General features: G+C 36.3%; 3 protein-coding genes across 4 annotated transcripts; 1 reads left to right on the top strand and 2 right to left on the bottom strand.

The window, feature by feature from the left end:
- Positions 1–2,293: 2,293 nt before the first annotated feature.
- Positions 2,294–5,104, top strand: LOC112786900 (probable glycosyltransferase At5g03795). Its single transcript, XM_025830279.3, has 6 exons — positions 2,294–2,580; positions 2,687–2,974; positions 3,458–3,744; positions 3,875–4,107; positions 4,210–4,367; positions 4,553–5,104. The coding sequence occupies exons 1-6, from the start codon at positions 2,338–2,340 to the stop codon at positions 4,655–4,657; spliced, it is 1,314 nt and encodes a 437-aa protein (XP_025686064.1). The 5' UTR covers positions 2,294–2,337; the 3' UTR covers positions 4,658–5,104.
- Positions 5,105–6,112: 1,008 nt separating this feature from the next.
- LOC112784914 (GATA transcription factor 24) lies at positions 6,113–12,225 on the bottom strand. Of its 2 annotated transcripts, none has more exons than XM_025828277.3 (11): positions 9,531–12,225; positions 9,105–9,200; positions 8,876–9,009; positions 8,601–8,708; positions 8,383–8,497; positions 7,647–7,703; positions 7,330–7,398; positions 7,073–7,141; positions 6,761–6,841; positions 6,597–6,668; positions 6,113–6,476 (listed from the first exon to the last, which is right to left on the bottom strand). In XM_025828277.3, exons 1-11 carry the CDS (start codon positions 9,810–9,812, stop codon positions 6,429–6,431), a joined length of 1,131 nt encoding a protein of 376 aa, XP_025684062.1. In that variant the 5' UTR covers positions 9,813–12,225; the 3' UTR covers positions 6,113–6,428. The 2 variants fall into 2 exon arrangements, with proteins under 2 accessions (XP_025684062.1, XP_025684063.1); XM_025828278.3 differs by having other exon boundaries at positions 9,105–9,194; positions 9,531–10,068.
- A 140-nt stretch (positions 12,226–12,365) lies between these two features.
- On the bottom strand, positions 12,366–17,624 carry LOC112784916 (KH domain-containing protein HEN4). The gene is made up of 7 exons (XM_072230906.1): positions 16,882–17,624; positions 16,437–16,622; positions 16,054–16,326; positions 14,527–15,198; positions 14,371–14,453; positions 13,717–13,828; positions 12,366–12,808 (listed from the first exon to the last, which is right to left on the bottom strand). Exons 1-7 carry the CDS (start codon positions 17,485–17,487, stop codon positions 12,671–12,673), a joined length of 2,070 nt encoding a protein of 689 aa, XP_072087007.1. The 5' UTR covers positions 17,488–17,624; the 3' UTR covers positions 12,366–12,670.
- Positions 17,625–18,511: the final 887 nt, after the last annotated feature.

Below are 18,511 nucleotides of genomic sequence, written 5' to 3' on the forward strand. Positions count from 1 at the left end.
TTGTAAAACTTGGAAAAACACTTTACTTGAAAACATATTCTCCTAAATTTTAATTATCTGGATTTAACGGGATATGTGACATATAATCCCTTTATTTTTGGGTAATTAGAGTTTTTGTGACATACAAACTGGAATTTGATCATCACCCTCTAATTGGAATTAGTTGACCAAGAAATTGGCTGTTGATGAATTTTAGAGGAGACTAAGAAGGTCTAAGGAATTAGGGTCTAGTCACATATAGTTTGCCATAAATTAAATCCTGCATAATTAAAATAGTTAGTAAGAAAAGTTAATCCGGAAAAATAGATAACTCTGAAATCTTAACTGCTTCTCCATATTTTATTCCCAACTTATTTATCTGCCTATCTTTAATATTTTTTTTATTGTTTAATGTCTTTTATATTGCTCAAACACTCTTTTCTTTTTGTCTAACTAAGCCTATCAAATACTATTGTTTCTTAATCCATCAATCCTCGTGGGAACGACCCTTACTCACGTAAGGTATTACTTGGTACGACCGAGTATACTTGCCGGTTAATCTGTGGTTAAAAAATCCGCACCAAATTTTTGGCGCCGTTGCCGGGGATTGATTGTGATTAACAACTACTCGTTGTTTGATTTCTTAGATTAGATAAATTTTTTTTAATTAGTTTTATTTTATTATTATTAATTTTTATTTTTCATTTTTGTTTACTTTCATTTCCGTAAATTTTTTTTTTCTTTTCTTCGTTCTTTCGTTCGCCCCTCCCCCCTTTTTCTGTTTCGTTTTATTTCTTTTTTTTGCTTTTATATTTTTTTTTACTTTAGTCCGTTTTTATTTATTTTTATTTCATTCTTATTTTATTTTCTTTTTATTTTTATTTTCTTTTATTTTCGCTTTTGTTTTCTTCCATTTTTTTCTTTTTATATTCTATTAGTTTTGTTTTATTTTTGTGTTTTATTTTTTTTAAAAATATTTTTAAATAAATAGCACTAATATATTTTAAATTTCTGAAATTAAGTTTGGTGTTCACTAGTTAGTTTTATTTTATTTTTTTATTTTAATTTTTAGATGGCAGTGAAGAGTGACGCGTACGCATGACTAACGCGTACGCGTGATTTTGGAGCTTTTCATGGCGACGCGTGCGCGTGACTAACGCGTACGCGTGATTTGAAGATTTGCTCAGTGACGCGAGCGCGTGATCGACGCGTCCGCGTGACTCGCGAAAAGGACCATCGACGCGTATGCGTGACTGACGCATACGCGTGACATGCGCAACTGCCTCTCCGATCATCCTGTTGAGCACATCCACCACTAGGACAAACAAGAACGGAGATAATGGGTCTCCTTGGCGTAGTCCCCTTTCCATTTTGGACGGTTTCGATGGTGAACCATTAACCAGGATAGAGATAGAAGCCAAAGTAACACACTCCCTAACCCACGCCCTCCATTTTCTTCCGAAGCTCATCTTCTCCAGCACAGTATCAACAAAGCACCATTTGACTCTGTCATATGCTTTTTGGAAATCCAGTTTAATAATCGCTGATTTCTTCTTCTTCAGCTTCAACCATGCACGATTTCACAAGCAATTAACGCTCCATCGTGTATCTTTCTTCCCTTCACAAAGGTACTATGTGATTCCCCGACTAAGCCTGGCATAACCCTCCTCATTCTTCGTGTCAACAATTTAGAAATAACCTTATAGACACATCCCACCATACTGATAGGTCTTAGTTCTTTTATCTCCTTAGCACCAACGAATTTCATAGCCAACGCTACCCATGTGACATTAGCTTCTGCTGGCAGTCGTGCTGACTCAAAAAACCCCATCACAGCTGCAGTGAATTCCATCCCTATCTCGTTCCAACACTTTTTTTTATATTTGTGTGAGATATATTATGAGTTTATGACTCTAATAAGAAAGAAAACAAAACTTCATTCTATTAATGTGGGGAACATTAATATTCTTTTCTAGTATTTTTCCTTGTTATTTTCTTTTGGAGTCAATATTGCAACCATGTCATGAGTCATGACATATTTGTTGTTGCCTAGTTGGGCTTTCTGGTTATGATATATCTGATCGGGCCTTATTGACATTAAAATTGGGTCACGAATTGGCCCACGGAACTTTGATGCATGGCATTCACAGTCACATCACCCTGCTGAGTGCTGACTTGCTAATAGCTAGTTGAGACGTTGACTAGTTTTGTTTATTTTCTCGTTAGGAGGTAGTTAGAAAAATTTAAAAAAGAGGAGCCAGTTGAGACGTTGACTAGTTTTGTTTACTATCTTCCCACCAAACAAGTTTTGTTTACTTTCTCGTTAGTAGTTAGTTACGAAATCAGTAAGCAGAAGACATGAGAAAAAGAAATATGTTTCAACTACCTTCCGAGAATCCTCATTTTCCCGCCAATTCCATGGCGCCACCTCCACTTTCCCGAGAAAACTCATTTTCCTTCCCAAATTTTCCCGGAATATTCCGCAACCACCCTCGCTGTCGATACCTCTGCGTCTCCACCGCATGCATCCTCCTCTACCTCCTTTACACCCTCACGAGCGTCTTCATCTCCGCGCAGCTACTCTTCAACCTCGAGCTCCAAGTCTCTCTCTCTCTCTCTCTCTCTCTCTCTCTCTCTCTCTCTCTCAAATTCTCGCTCACCGTTTTGATTTTTTGACCTTTTTGTCTCTTCTTTCTGTGATGCACAGCGCGATTTCGATGCGCCGCGCAGAGTAACGTTGCATTCTTCTAGAGTGTTCCACTCGCCGGAGGCATTCGAATTGGACTACGAGAAGATGGAGAAGGAGTTGAAGGTGTTCGTGTACCCTGACGGTGATCCTGAGACCTATTTCCACACGCCGAGGAAGCTCACCGGGAAATATTCCAGTGAAGGTTATTTCTTCAAGAACATCAAAGAAAGCCGTTTCTTCACTGCCGATCCTCTTCAAGCTCACCTCTTCTTCATTCCTATTTCTTGCCACAAAATGCGAGGCAAGGTATGCATGCCCTAATTTCACCTCCAAGAATGATTTGCATAATTCTCAGGGGTTAACTCACATCTCGCAACAAGAAACCTGTTCAATTGTGCAATATATTTTCTGTTTTTATTTATTCAAATCAATGTTTAGTTAGTTATTCTTGTGTAGCAAATAGCTGAAATGTCAAATGTTCACAAATCACAACTTTTAGGTTGAAATTGCTTAATACATATAAAGCCAATTTTGCATTTGTGGAAGATTTTGGGTGCCACTTGTTTTCACAATTTCACAATTCTCATAATTGATTCTCAAATCACGTAATCATTGAGGAGAACTGTTAATTTGTACATATCTAAGCCTGAATAAAATTATTCAAATACTATCAACAGATAATAGAATATGGAATATGCTTAGCAGATAGCACTACGCATGAATTCAACAACCTAGTGTCTAGCATAGTTCTCAATATAAGAGTCTAATGCGCGCATGTGAAGTATGCAGGGGTTGACTTATGAGCGTATGATTTATGAAGTTGGGAAGTATGTGGAGAGCCTAAAGTTCAAGTATCCTTATTGGAACAGAACATTGGGTGCTGATCACTTTTTTGTGACTTGCCATGATATCGGTGCCAAGGCTACGAATGGGGTTCCATATCTTGTCAAAAATTCCATTCGGGTGGTTTGTTCATCCAGTTATGACGGTTTGTTTATTCCACACAAAGATGTTACCCTCCCCCAAGTTCAGCTGCCATTTCTTCACCCTGCAGGTGGAAATGACATAAAGAGAAGGTGGAAATTGTTTTCGTACCATAAAATCGAATTCTTTTGCTTGTTAGAAACACAATTTTCAGTTAAGTCACCTGAAACTGTGCCATCTTTATTAATTTTAATACCAATTCCTATCCGGAAAATACTGCAGGAAAACACTTGCTTTCTGGGCTGGTCGCTCTGATTCTAAATTGAAAGATGAACTTGCAGCTGTGTGGGACAATGATACTGAACTTGACATTCAGAATAACAGAATTGACCGTCATGCTACTGGGTCTATTGTTTATTTGGAGAAACTTTATAGATCCAAGTTTTGTTTGTGCCCTCACGGTCCTGTTGGTAGCAGCCGTATCGCGGACTCAATCCATTATGGCTGTGTTCCGGGTAAACTACATCTTCATGACTTTTGTTGCTCACTGATTACCCATCTCTTCTGTGAATTCAATCTTCTAAGTTCTAACAGAAATTCTTGTCCTCTATCTGCAGTAATCATGTCAAACTATTATGACTTGCCTTTTAATGAGATTCTGGATTGGAGGAAGTTTTCTGTAGTAGTGAAGGAAAGTGACCTTTATCAGCTCAAAGACATTCTGAGAAATATATCTCAGAAAGATTTTGTGACATTGAATCAGAACTTAGTAAAGGTAATAAGTTTCAGTTTCTGGTTTTTAAAAATATCAGTTAGCTGATAGTTGGTGCAATTATGGAATCATATCCGTCATGAAGCTACTTATGTTTGTGATTTAAGACAAAAATTTCATACGTTGAAATAAATCATGGCTTCTTGTAAGATGATAACACTAGTTTTAATTTTCGGTTTATGGTTCAGGTCCAGAAGCATTTCCAGTGGAATACACCTCCAGTTAGACTAGATGCGTTTCATATGGTCATGTATGAACTCTGGCTACGCCGCCATCTCACTAGGTACTTTTAAAAAGAAACTCAGACAATGATAACTGAAGCAAGGAGTTTTATTTGTACATACGATTAACAGTACGATGTGGCCCCAACCTGTGAATCCCCACCGCAAGCTGTATCCTCAAAGTGAAACATGTTTGACCACTTAGAGAATTTGTGTGTAAAATGAGTATTAGGAAGGCAGTCTTCTCAGTAAAATAACAAATGTATATGTCTGCACGAAACCCCCCAAACCCTGCAGAGATAAAAGATATTTGGTGATAGAAGTCGGTGACTGTTAATTGTGAAACAAGAGATGCTGGTGTTGAGCTTGGAATCCATGTTAGGGAGAGTAACTCAGAGTACTCCCATAATCTTTTTCAGCCAAAATACATCGTTCGTGGCAAATAAGACATTGCTCAAGCATCTAATTTTAGCTCTAACCAAAAAAAAAAAAAAATGAGACTTCGTTCTTCTTCTTTCATTGTGTGCCAAAACGAAACAATGTCATCTGTGTCTAACATGGCAAGTCAAAACTAGTTTAATCCTCTGTTTGTTGATCCAATGTCAGAAAGGGTCCAAGAATCAATATAATGTCTAGAACTAGATTTCAAGAAATAGTATATTAAATTTTGAATGTGAGAGGCTAAAATGGTAAAAGTCATAAATCTCAATAACCAATAAAAAATTTAGTCCTATGGTTGGAGTATAAAAGTATGAACTACAAGACGATGTACTATGGCCATATTACGACTCCCTTGTCCAAACCAAATTCAAATCATCACAAACTCTTATGCTGCGTTTAGAAGGGAGACTGATATTGAGAGACTGAGACAAAATTAAGTCGTTCTATTGTGTTTGGTATAAAATATAATGCACTAAGTTATGTCTAAGTATCATGTTTAGTTTAAGATAAACATAAGAATTAAAGGGTAGATTTAAAATTTGAAAAGTTAAATAAAAATATTTTTGAAAAGAAATGTTATTAAAGTTTTCATCTGCAAAAATTTTAGTCTTTTCTGTCTCTACTGAGTCCCAGAAATTTTAGTCCCCTTTGTCTCCACTTTCTGAAGATATTGAAAAAACTGAAATTTTATGTCTTGAAACTAAAATTTTAATTCTAGTTTCTAACCACCAAACACAATACTAAATCGCAGTCTCTCAATCTCAATTCCAGTCTTTAGAAACAAACTGACCGAAAAAATTTATCTATACTCATTTTTAAAAACTCATCATTGTAGACAACAAAGAGACATAACAAATGGTAAATTCACCATTATTTGTTTGTTAACACCAAATTATAAATGTGTACCCCCTGTTCTGTTCGGCCCGAATATGAATAAGAAATAACAAATAACTTCCATTGTAGTATAGTAATTCAAACTTCCCAATATCTAATCATGCAAAATCCAAACTACGTAGATGTCTAATACGATATTTTTATTCCCTCATAAAACGGTAAAGAAAATAAATTCACTTATATTTTGAAGAGTTAAGGGCAAAAACGGAACTATTCACAATATATAAATCGAATCCAGTATTGATAGGATATACAGAAATGAGAGAGAGAGAGAGAGAGAGAGAGAGAGAGAGAGAGAGAGAGAGAGAGAGAGAGAGAGAGAGAGAAAGAGAACCTAAAAATCTAATTCTACAGTCATAATTCACATTGCTTCCAGAAATAATTTGTCTATAAAACACAAACCATCCCCAGAAGTCCTATGTTAGTTGAAGCAGCATAGCGTATTAGGTTGTATCACAGAAAATGCATGTGTGGATAATTGGCAATTCTCTGGTGGCATATCCCCAGATCATAGCCAGTAAGTCCTCATGTTGGAATCATCAATGTCAATGTCAACCTGTAAGTGTGCTCACACATTTAACTGATCCACACACACAGGCTTTCAAGCCTTCAAGGGTCTCATCATGTTCTAAGAATTATGATTCATGATAAGTCATCAAAAACGAAAAAAAGGTACCTGCTCATCAAAACAGGCAGGAATATCAAATTCTGTCCCAGAAGCGTCAGCAAAATCTTCAAGTTTATTATCCTGCAACCATCAAAAGTATTACATACAAACTGCCAATTTCCAAATGTTTGGAGCTAATATTACCGCAAAACTCTTTCCAAACAAAAGAATACCTCTTGATGTATGCTGAGAGCATTATTCTCCATTTGGATAGATGAATCGTTGGTAACGGCTTCCGCAGTATCAAGTGTATACTGTAAATCAGAGAATTCGACTTGATGACAAATATTCCAAAGTTGACATTTTTCAGTATATTCAAGAAATGAAGAAACGACTACAGCATAAAATTAAATTTGATGACAAAATACTCCAATTTAGCTTTGTATCACATCCTTCGGTTATCTGGTCAATGGAATTTCTCATATGACCATATAAGACAATCATAGCTTCCACTGAGTAATAGAGGGATGAAAAACTTCTAGAACCTGATCATTGTTCCTCTCAGGTGACTGTCTCGAATCTATTGGCACAGGTTTGGCTTCCTCTAGGCAGATCTGATAGAAATAAAATTGAGTAAATATAATGAATGACAGTTCAATAGAACAGAATCAACTATCTATGTTCCACTCATGCAAGCAAAAGAACTCAATCTATATGAGCAGATCTGATAAATAATGAGTAGCATTTTCCACATTAGGAAAAGCTTTATTAATGTGTTTAGTTCAATCCCATGGAAACATACATCCTCGTTCTGGTCAGGAGAAGAGTTCTCTGGTTCTGTTGGTGAAGGTTTTATATCAGCTGATGTATCCTGTTGATAAAGACAAATTATTAGAATTGAAAATCCAAAATCTTCTGTTGAGAATTAATTATAATAAGAAAATCCGAATTAGGTGACCACTAGGAGCAAAATTATAGGTTCAACACGTAGATTAAACTCATTTATAACTAATATATACTCGAATCATTGGTAACGTTATACAGGCTACAGCAGTATCTTCTAAACCAGGAAGACAAGACATTGTTAGGTAACAATATTATAAAAACACGAGTACGTACCAGTCCATTTTGTTCAAAAGTGACTCTTGATGCTTTGCTGAGATCTCTCAGAGTTCCCTTCAAATCAATTAAGCATGTAATTAATGATAAGTAATAGCATGATATAAATAACATTACTGTAATCGCATTCAGCAACATGGGAAAATGCAATTAAATTATTCATGCATGCTCATGACAATCCATAAAAGCAAAATAAACACCTTTCAAACAATTGCAATTCCATGTTATGAGTTGATAACAACATCAGGCATAAATGTTGGATGGAAGAAACATTTTCATGTCCAGGTTAAAATCAGGACAGTGGGTAGCATAAAGAATTTTCATCAATTTTACACCAAAAGTAAAAAATAAAATTACTGAGGATACACATTATTGTCATCTATCAAGGATTCACCAATTAAACTTGAAAGCACTTATGGAAAAGTTGTTTGTTTCCCTCATAAACTCCTCAACCATGGTTACATCAAATAGACAACTATAAGTTAACAGTCTTCGTGGCAACATGACAAGATTTCAGAGACAAAAAGTGGACAAAAAAGACCTTTTTTTAAATAATTGTACACAAAAGTTCTACTCTTCAGACAGGGCATCTAGTTACTGTAACCATAAAAACAAAAAAAACAATAAATTAGATACTTAATTGCATGCAAAACCTGATTATGGAGAGCAGCACTAGCTACAATCAATAATAAGAAACATAAATCCAGATCAAGCTTAATATACGGATATTATTCACCTTATTTGCCCACATAAGACCACAGGCGTTGCACAGAGATCTTGGACCAGAAGGTCCTCGACGCATAGCTGGAGTTGACTTCTCACTAGTTCCACAATGCTGACATCTACGTTCACTAAATCATGGCAGAGGTTGAACAGAATAATAGAACATATTAGTTCCAACATGTAAATTGTGAATTCTAAAAATAAAACACAGAGATTTAGCTTGCAACTCACATAGACTGTGAATAAGTATCACCTCCACCATTGCTTGAATCGAAATTTTCAGCAGGAGATTTGTAGCCTTCCTTGAGTGACGCAAACTGTCCATTCTTACGATGCATCCTGTTAGAGATTCAAATATAATCAATCTCAAGAAGAACAACAGCCTCAACATCCAGAGGTCAAAGAGTGCAGTGGAATAAACCCATTTGAAATATAAGTCAAGCAGTGGGGATGGGGGAAGGGACATGCCAACCATCTAATCCAATCTCCCAAAGCCCACACCCTACCTCTGGGCAACCTCTTTACGGCAAGTGTACCGGATTTTTTTCTCAAAGCATCGGTCTTTTCGCTTTTCACGGAACCTTACAAGTGATTCAATTCTTCGTGAAACCTTTGAGCCTCGGGAAGCATCATTTATTCCCTGCACATATAAGAAAAGTAGAAAACCCAACAAATGTTAAGAGACAAGAAATGATGGAATCACCAAGAAAGAAAATTAATTTCCAAACAGAGCACCATAATCTGCTGACAATTCTGCTGCAACGAAGAATCAGAGCTGGCAGCAATCCTGGGAATCTCTTGGGCTCCCAAGAGTAACAATACAGCCTGCACCTATTTGTTCAGGAAAACAAAAATTAAAAATAAAAAATACAAAAGCAGTGAAATTTTACTGAAGAAACGAAATTAATTTCATGATGCATCCAATGTAAACTAATGATAGCATGTAAGTATCCCAGCAATCACAACCTGAACCATATATAATAAGAGTTCTTTCTTCCCAAAAAACAAAAAAGTTTATCATCACAAATTCAAAACAAGGGCACCTAATCTATGGGAAACAATTCTCAAGCAAAAATTTCTAATCAAACATTGAACAATCAACGGGGAAAGAATAAAATTAAAAGAGCACCGATCACTTAACAACAAAAATAAAAAATGGACCTTTTCTGGGGTAACCGCTGGGAAAACATAAACCTCGCCTTCAAATGCAATGGTGAGCTCACTGGTTCTTGGCTGAACAGAAGTAGCAGTAGAAGACAACCCAGAACTCACGAAAGCTTCTTCCACCTCGTGAGAACCTCCATCAAAAGGGTTCAACGCACCATTCACCTGCATGGGAACAAGCACAGTTTTTTGTTGCTGTTGTTGCTGCTGTTGGGCTTCATCATCATCATCATCATCAAAGGTTCTTGCTTGCAGCCTCTGCTGATTCGCAGTGTCCATTACTCAAGCATCACTAACAGCAGCTGCTCTCTCTTTTGTTTCTCCTCCAAGTCGTGAAATTTTCTCTGCTTCCAAACAGAAAGTTAGAAGCTTTTGGGTAACCCTAATGAAGAATTGATGAAGAGTGGGTGTAGGAAAGGAAAAAGCATAGAAATGGGAAACATTGAAAGCTTTCCCTACAAACACTTTCGTTCTCTGAAAACACTGAAACTAGACACAGCAGCAAACAAGTAACATAAAATTTCTAAGTCAAATCAAATAAAGCAAAAAAATTGAATTGCTATTTAATTATTTAATTTAAAATCAAAATATTGCACTTCCACTGTGGCACAACCTGGTTTTTACTTTTTTTTTTTTAAATGAAATTGAAATTTTTGACGATCACATTTTTATCCTGGTATTGGTACTTTAATTTTAGATGGAATCTTATTGACTCTGATATTAAGGTGGGGAAAAAGCTTATTAAATCTAGATATCAAATATAAATTAATTTCCAAGTTTTCGAACCTATATATATACTATCACACAATTAGAAAACGCGTATATTGTAAAAAAAAAATAATATTTTTTTTAAAAGTTAGAAGTGAAATTCGAATATAAAATTTTTAGACAAATTCAAAAAGAATAAAATTCGAATTTAAATTTTTTAGATAAATATAAAAAAATTATACTATAATTCGTTGACAATACTAAATAAATAAATATGCATAAAAACGTAAAATTATTTATAGGCAGATAATATTAAAATAATTTTATCCTATCGTCATCAAATAAGTAATATTCCAACCCACTTGTCATACTATATTTTTAAGATTAAATTTATGAAATTCTCCAAGATAATATAACAATTTTAACTTAAATTTCTATAAAATTATGACATAAAGCGGAGCTTAATTAAGCAAAAGGGGACAATGGCTCTAACTTTAATTTTTTTTCTTATATAATAATATAAATTTCAGTTTAGTGTCTCCTAAAATTTTTATTCTAATACACCTTTAATTGCAAAATAATTTTTATTTCCTCTCTAAAATTCATCCTAATTATGCCATGGGATATATAAAGTCCTTTCTTTTAATAATGATAATGTAAAAGTTGTTTGAATTAAGTTTGATCGTAATACAACGTTAGTTATAAAACTTCATTTTTGCTAATGTAAAATAAGTAAATAAATAAATAAAGTGTAATACAACGTGCATATTATAATTATTATATAAAATGGATTGAGGGGAAAGATATTTTGTATTGTTGAGAACTTGAGGTGGGTGTGATCTGAGGAGAAGAGAAGAGGAGAGAGAGTGGAAGTTGGAACCATAAATCATTGAAGGATGAATGTAGAAGAGGAGGTTGGGCGCCTCAGGGAAGAGATCAAGAGGCTTGGCACACTCCAATCAGATGGTTCTTACAAGGTATGAAACTTTTATTCTCTCTTTTCCTACCCACCCCCACTATTCATTATGCTCCTTTTTAGTTTCAATCTCTATTATGTGAACTTGGAATCGATCTTTGTGGATCTAAGCCTAGTATCTGGAAATGAAAATAACAGGGAAGATTCAGATAATAATAAAAAGATCCATGTATCCTGATTTGTTTCATGAGATAGGATCTATATCATTAGATCATTGTAATTAGGATGCAGACACTTCACTGATGCCTTTTTCTTTTACTCTGTTGTGTTTTTTGTTCCATCTTCCATTGTGTTGATGTGAAGGTTACATTTGGGACATTATTTAACGATGACCAATGTGCAAATATATTTGAAGCGCTTGTTGGGACACTGAGAGCAGCTAAAAAGCGAAAAGTGCTCACATACGACGGTGAACTACTGCTTCAAGGAGTGCATGATAATGTCGAAATCACTCTTAATCCAACCCCTGCTGCTGCCAACTGATCCACTTGTTTGTTTGCTTCTTCAATTCAATGAACTCATTTTCCCTAAGAGTCGGGGACTTGAGAATAATAATGTCTTCTTAGTATATGATTTGTGTAATATACCAATTTGTGAAGGTTGGTGGACGTCAGAAATTATGAGGTATCAATGTATGTATGTATGAAATGCTACGGCTACCTTTGCCGTGTAGCATTCGATTTTACTATTGAGTTAACGAAATGGTTTCATTTTCCCACTCCTCGAAATTGTTGTTTTGTTTTTTAATTGCCAAAAGCTTTATGCAGAATTTTAATATAATATATACTTTTACTGTGAGATAATCAAGAAAGATGCAAATTATGAACAATTCCCTGGAAAATAAGAAACGTTCATTGCATAGAGTGAATTGGAGAAACTTAGTTTCAATAGTAGTGGCAAAAAATATAGATCAATAATTTTTTTTTTTGGTTTCCCACGGTATCCCCCAACCCGACAGGTCAAAGACTAATCCGTCGCGGTACTGAGCTCCATTTAAGGGTTTGCCGCTGGCCAATGGGTTGCTGCATGCACAAGGCGGGATTCGAACCCCCGACACTTACTTAAGCGGACTAGTGAGCTAACCACTAGACCAACCCAACTTGGTTAGATCAATAATTGAATCAGGAATGGTGTAAGGCAGACCAAACTGAATTTAAAATACCTCGCTGTTACTAAGGTACGCACCAAAGAAAGAATCAAGTAATTGACGAAAAATAACTACACTGACAGTTCAATAGACAGCCTAGGCTGAATTAATTCAGCAAGGATGAGAATGATAAGGAATGAATGATACAATGCCAGGAAACCGGCATATTACATGATTTCAGGTTAGGGAAAAACTGTAAGTTAAAATACAAAATATATTTTCTTTAAAAAAGAAAAAGAAAGGAATTAAAACTACTAAAAAAAGTATCTACGAGGAGAACATTGGGACATGAATGAGAGGATATTGTCATGATGATCCACTGAGAATGAATGCTTGGAGAAGGCTCTGTGCCGCTTGGGTTTCATCAGGAGTACCGGATATTACAATAGTCCTGTCACTTGTTCCAGGACGAGGTTCATGTATGACAACCTTAGCGCCTGAAATCTGTTGATGGCAATAACTTTTATGTTTTGAAAGACACATGAAAAATCAAGGCTTCATAATATCTTTGTTAGCAGTTCAATCTTTTATTATAGCAATTCCATATATCCAAATGAAAGTAGAAAAAAGACACGGGGGGAAGACAAATTAGGAAGGGTTGGTCCAATGTTCAAGGCTCCACCTATGAGGCTTGAGATGGGTAGATGTACCAAATCGTGCCCCGGAAAGCCAGAGGAGGCTATTTCCAATATCACCCTCTGATACAAGGGCACATGGCAACAATCTTACTGTTTGGTCAAACTTTACTCTAGGGCAAAACGAATTAATGCTTCCCAATATCAAGTCTTTTAGCCAGAGCTTTGCAATACATTTCTATGTTATTTTTGGTTATGATAATTTTTTTTTATATATAAATTATATTTAACAATTTTAGTTGTGATAGTCTGAAAGAGTACCTTCTTTTTGCATACTTTTTCCATAGTGTTCTACTATATTCTAGAGACCTTTTAACATGAATGTGAGATCTGATTCAGCATATGTAGGTTCTTTTTATTATATAATGTAGCATGGGTGGCATGTCCAACTTCCCCAGTTTATATGAGAATTGAAAAAGTGCCATGCAAGTATATATTAATGAATGTTGTTTAATGTATAGGTTCATATATGAAGATTTGTGTGTTGGTGAAAGCTTAAGTATATATTATGGATTGGAAACTATGGAATCAATCATCTTGCAGCAATGAAATTGCTGAAAATAATTACTTTGACAAGGCCTTTGTTGCAGGAGCAAGGCTTAAAATATAAATACATAGGTTTCAGAATAATTGTTTAAATGTTCTTTTGTGAAAAACCTAACACTAAGTTCAGCATCAAATTATCGAATGTGTATATGAACATGACCAATTACGTACCTGTCTTAGACGAGCCAAATTGCTACCATTTTCCCCATAAACAGAGTCAATAGTATCATCAGGAACCACAATTTCCACAGTTGTACTAGTCACAATAGCAGATTTACTTCCACTGAGGACCAAAAAAAAAAAAAAAAAGAAGTAAAATATAAGTTTTGTGGCATCTTCTAGCTCAACTGTGTCCACACAATAAGAAACCAAGTTCTAGTTAAGTTATAAATTCACTCCAAAGCAGGATTTGAAATGAAAGAGCAAACCAACGACAAACTAAGGAGTAACATCAAATCAAATAGTATTATGCACGACACAGAACTACTGAATATTATTGAATTCTAAAACTGCAGGTATAAGTAGAGTTGCAAGAGAGGTAACACACACAGCTACATAAACATGGCACAGATAGTGCAGCAGAATTCATACTAAATAACAAACTCTTTAGTGCAAAGTAGTAATTTCATTCAAGTCCATGATTTGACAAAGTTTAAGAAGGTTTACACCACAGACATCCATAACCCATCATATGACACCATAAATAGCACTTTATGTTATTGAAATATTGGAACTTGTGATGCTAAGAAGAACTGCAGTTTGTTTTAATAAATTATACATTTGCTTTGAAACCAGCGTAATTTGTCATGAATGTGAACAAACTACCTGACAAGTTCCAAGCCTCCTTTTCGAGATGTCATTCCCCAACTAAGATCATTAATTCCCCTTGAATTTATGCCAGCCACTGTCTGCAGCCAAATTTAATATAAATAACTAATAACTTGTGAAGGTAAGCCAACTAGCCAAGAGAAAGAGATATACCGATGGTGCCCATAACCCTGGGGAAGAAGGATGGTCTACATTCCACGAAAGAGCATGATGATCATTGCCTTGCGACAAACCATGCCTACCTAGACTATAATCTAAATTCTGTGCTAGAGCATGATGATCAATGCTTTGTGACAAATTATGTCTACCCAGACTATGATCTAAATTTTGTGCAAAAGCATGATCATCAAGGCTTTGTGACAAACTATGTCTACTCAGACTATGATCTAAATTCTGCACAAGAGCATGACGATCGAGGCTTTGTGACACATGTCTACCCATACTATGATCTAAATTATATGGAAGAGCATGATGATCAAGGCTTTGTGACAAAGAATGTCTACCCAGACTATGATCCAAATTATGTGCAAGAGCATGATGATCAATACTTTGAGACAATGTATGTCTAGTCAAACAAGGAGAAACGCCAAAAGCTGGTTGGCCACTAAGAGGAACCGTATCTCTTAATCGCCCATAGGGACTGGTATCAGCTCGTGCAGAGGATAGGCTGGTGTCAGCTCTTGCAGAGGAAAGGCTGGAGTCCGCTCGCACAGAGTTTTGACTCCTTGTTCCAGCACTGTTCTGTGAACTGATAATAAGATTATCTCTCAGTCTACCAGTTGCATTGTACAACGCATCTTGCACACTTGAAAACTCTCCTGATATCTAGGGAAAAGAAAAGAAGTATATAAAAACAGTAACTAATTAATACTCAAACATCTAAGATATGAGCTGATATCTACTCAATTCTAGGGGTCTGCTTTTTTTATTTCAAAAACACCTCTGAAGGTTGTTTTGATAGCTTTACTTGTGATGTTTTTTAGATTTTCAGTAATCAAAAGTCATTACAACAGTTTTAAACTTTTAATCAAATTGGTTGTACAACTTGACATTTCGCAAAAAGCCATTTTTCGTACTCTTGAGAAATTGAAAATCAAGATTCTACAAACCAAAAAGAAAAAGTCTCCAACCAAATTTTCTAGGAACAAGTGCAAACATAGAACAGTATTTTTGTTACCACTTATCCAAATATGGAATAATTTGTTCATAAATTACTTTTCATATATCATTTTACATAAAATGCTAATAATTATGCAGGGTGAAATGGTGAATTCAGAAGCAGTAGTACATTGTCATTGCACTGAAGTAATTATGAAGTACTGTCTTGGGGTATGCTGTTGGAGCAAAATTCTTGTAACAAGAATAGAATTAGAATGCAAGTTTTGTGAAATAGGCTTAGGTGCTTGCTTTCAAGCAGTGCAAAACATGTTATATTTTTGGAGGATTTCAGAATCAAGAAGCAAACAAGCAAGAAGAAATTACATGTTTAAACTATGAATTATAAATATTTTGAAGCATGTATTCCACAATAGTGTTCTTGAGGTCTTCAAATTTCACAAGGTTAAGAGGGAAAGACTTGTTTGAGTTTGTAGATGCAGAAAATAACATTTATCAGAGAAGAAGGTATTCCTCAGCATATTTTAATTATAAATGAAATAAAGGAAAGAATCATGTCCAGACCTGTACGACTTGATCATTATCTGATGAACATTTTGGAGCCTGATCAGAACCAATTATTCTAATGGAAGCCCCCGTTGCCTTCCGCATTTCTGAAACAATTACACCGCCTTTTCCCAACAAACAACCAACTTGGTTCGATGGAACCAAAAGTCGTGCAGTAACAGATGACCCCTTGAATCCAGAGTCTAGCCCCTTCTCAATACCAGCTTCAATGGACCTTGAGTAAACAAGCACAACAGCCTTCTGTGCTGGGGAATATTTTGACTCAGAATTCTGTTAAAAAAAAAAATTAAGCCACCAACCACCAACTAAAAAAGTTAATCACCAAATAATAATAATGACACGCATACAACTACAAGACAAAAAAAAATTAGTTAACATACCTCTGAAGCAGTGACAGTAATTACTCGATCCTCACACTCGCCTACTAAAGGACCGATACTTATAGTTGCCCCTGTCTCATTTTGAAGAGCTTTCACAATAGCACCACCTTTTCCAATACATAAACAAACCCTTTGCAATACATAAACAAACCAAATCTCATCTACCATGTTCAAATACCCTTTGCTTGGTCAGTTGGAAGATGTTACCAACTCCTAAGCCATGAAACTAAAATCCACTCTCCCTAGCCCCCTCAAGACACTAGCAACCAAGTAACATTCAAATCCTTCAGAATTCAAAAGTCACCATCCTATTGAAAACAGATAAGATGCTAAACAAGAATAGGACATTCAATAAGACTAGTTTTGAGATTCCTACTCCTGAAAATGCTACAGTAATTCGTGACTTGCAACTAGAAACTGGACATTCAATAAGTTACATTCATACCTCAATCACTTCGTCGGAAGAGGAAGTGGAAGGTGCCGAATTGTCGGTGAAAGCCCTTATTCTACACCCAGTGTCCTTCCTGATCTTATCCACAATCTTCCCGCCCTTCCCAATCACCGAACCAACCTGCGCCGCGTCAGCCACCAGCCGGCTGCAAACAACCCTATCCCCAACCTCAATCCCCTCCGTCTCCGCCGCAACCTCTAGAATCCTATCAAACACCTTCAAGAGCGCTTCCTGTGCCTTCGATACCTCGACGGCCTCGCCGCCGCTTAGAGAAACCCTCCCGGAAATTGTCCCCTCGCCGACGACCACTATGAGCCTGTCCTGCACCTCCGCCGGCGCGTCCTCGATGCGGATCTTGGTGCCAGTGGACTGCTGGAGGCTCTTGATGACGGAACCGGACTTTCCGATGACGCCGCCGATTCGGGAGGCCTGGCAGAGGAGGCGAAATGCCACGTGGCCCTGAGGCACGGAGAGCGGCGGTGGCTGAGTCTTAGACGAAGACCTGGCGCGCTTGGAGGATCCGTTTGGCGGAAACGTGTTCGGGTCGGGTAGAGCAGGTACGGAGCGCTTCGCTGAAGGAGAGAGAAAGGTTTTATCCATAATTCAATTTCCCCCTCTCCCCTCGCTGGCACAGAAGAAGAGTTCGCTGAGAAAGGGCGAAAGTGTAAGAAGAAGAAGTTCGGATGCTAAAATGCGCGGGGAAAGAGAAGGAGTGCGCAGTGCGCCTACCGGTTTAGGTTGACAATTGAGATTTTGGGTTGCCTGCAAGTGACAAACTCAGCTCTCTACGTGAGCCGTCGGAATATGCTAATTTATTTTATTTTATTAATATACAGATTACCAGAAATTATTTTTAATATGGAAGTAAAGATGGTATTTTAGTTGAATATTAACATTTAAAGTATATCATATTATTGTGAAAAATACTACATGTTGGCCGAGTTAAGTCCCACTTTGGTCTTTGAGATTAGTGAGTTGTACTGATTTGCTTTTTGATTTTTCAATTGCTACAATTTGGTCCTTTAAATTAAAAAAAAATGCACCAATATAGTCCCTCCTCAACGCCGTTAGCGAGATAGCTCAAGTCTTACCATGTTGGACATATTAAAACGACATTTTACACATTTTGACGCTAAAAGAGTACTAAATAATGTCATTTCAGCGTTTGAACAATATTAAAAGAGAGGAGGTATAACGTTTTAGTATTGTTCAAACTCTCAAACGACGTCATTTAGCGTCTTCTTTATCGCCAAAATGAATACCACATCGTTTTAATATGTCTAGCGTGACAAGACTTGGGCTACGCCACTAATGGCGTTGAGTTTTGGCAACTAAGAACTACATTGATGCACTTTTTTTAATTTGGAGAACTAAATTGTGACAATTGGAAAGTCAGGGACCAAATCAGTGCAACTGGTCAATCTCAAGACCAAAATGGAGTTTAAATCCATGTTGGTTAGGATGTTATCACATGTTCAACACGTCTCCACGTGTTGCAACACGCCTCCACGTATTGACTTTTCACCTACAAAATTCACCTACCTATAATTATATCAAATAATCTCGTTTCTAACAAAAATATTAATATTTTTTTCATATAAAAATAATTAGTCTACAGATCACA

Source organism: Arachis hypogaea, chromosome 20 (assembly GCF_003086295.3).
Source record: "Arachis hypogaea cultivar Tifrunner chromosome 20, arahy.Tifrunner.gnm2.J5K5, whole genome shotgun sequence".
Taxonomy (NCBI): Eukaryota; Viridiplantae; Streptophyta; class Magnoliopsida; order Fabales; family Fabaceae; genus Arachis; species Arachis hypogaea.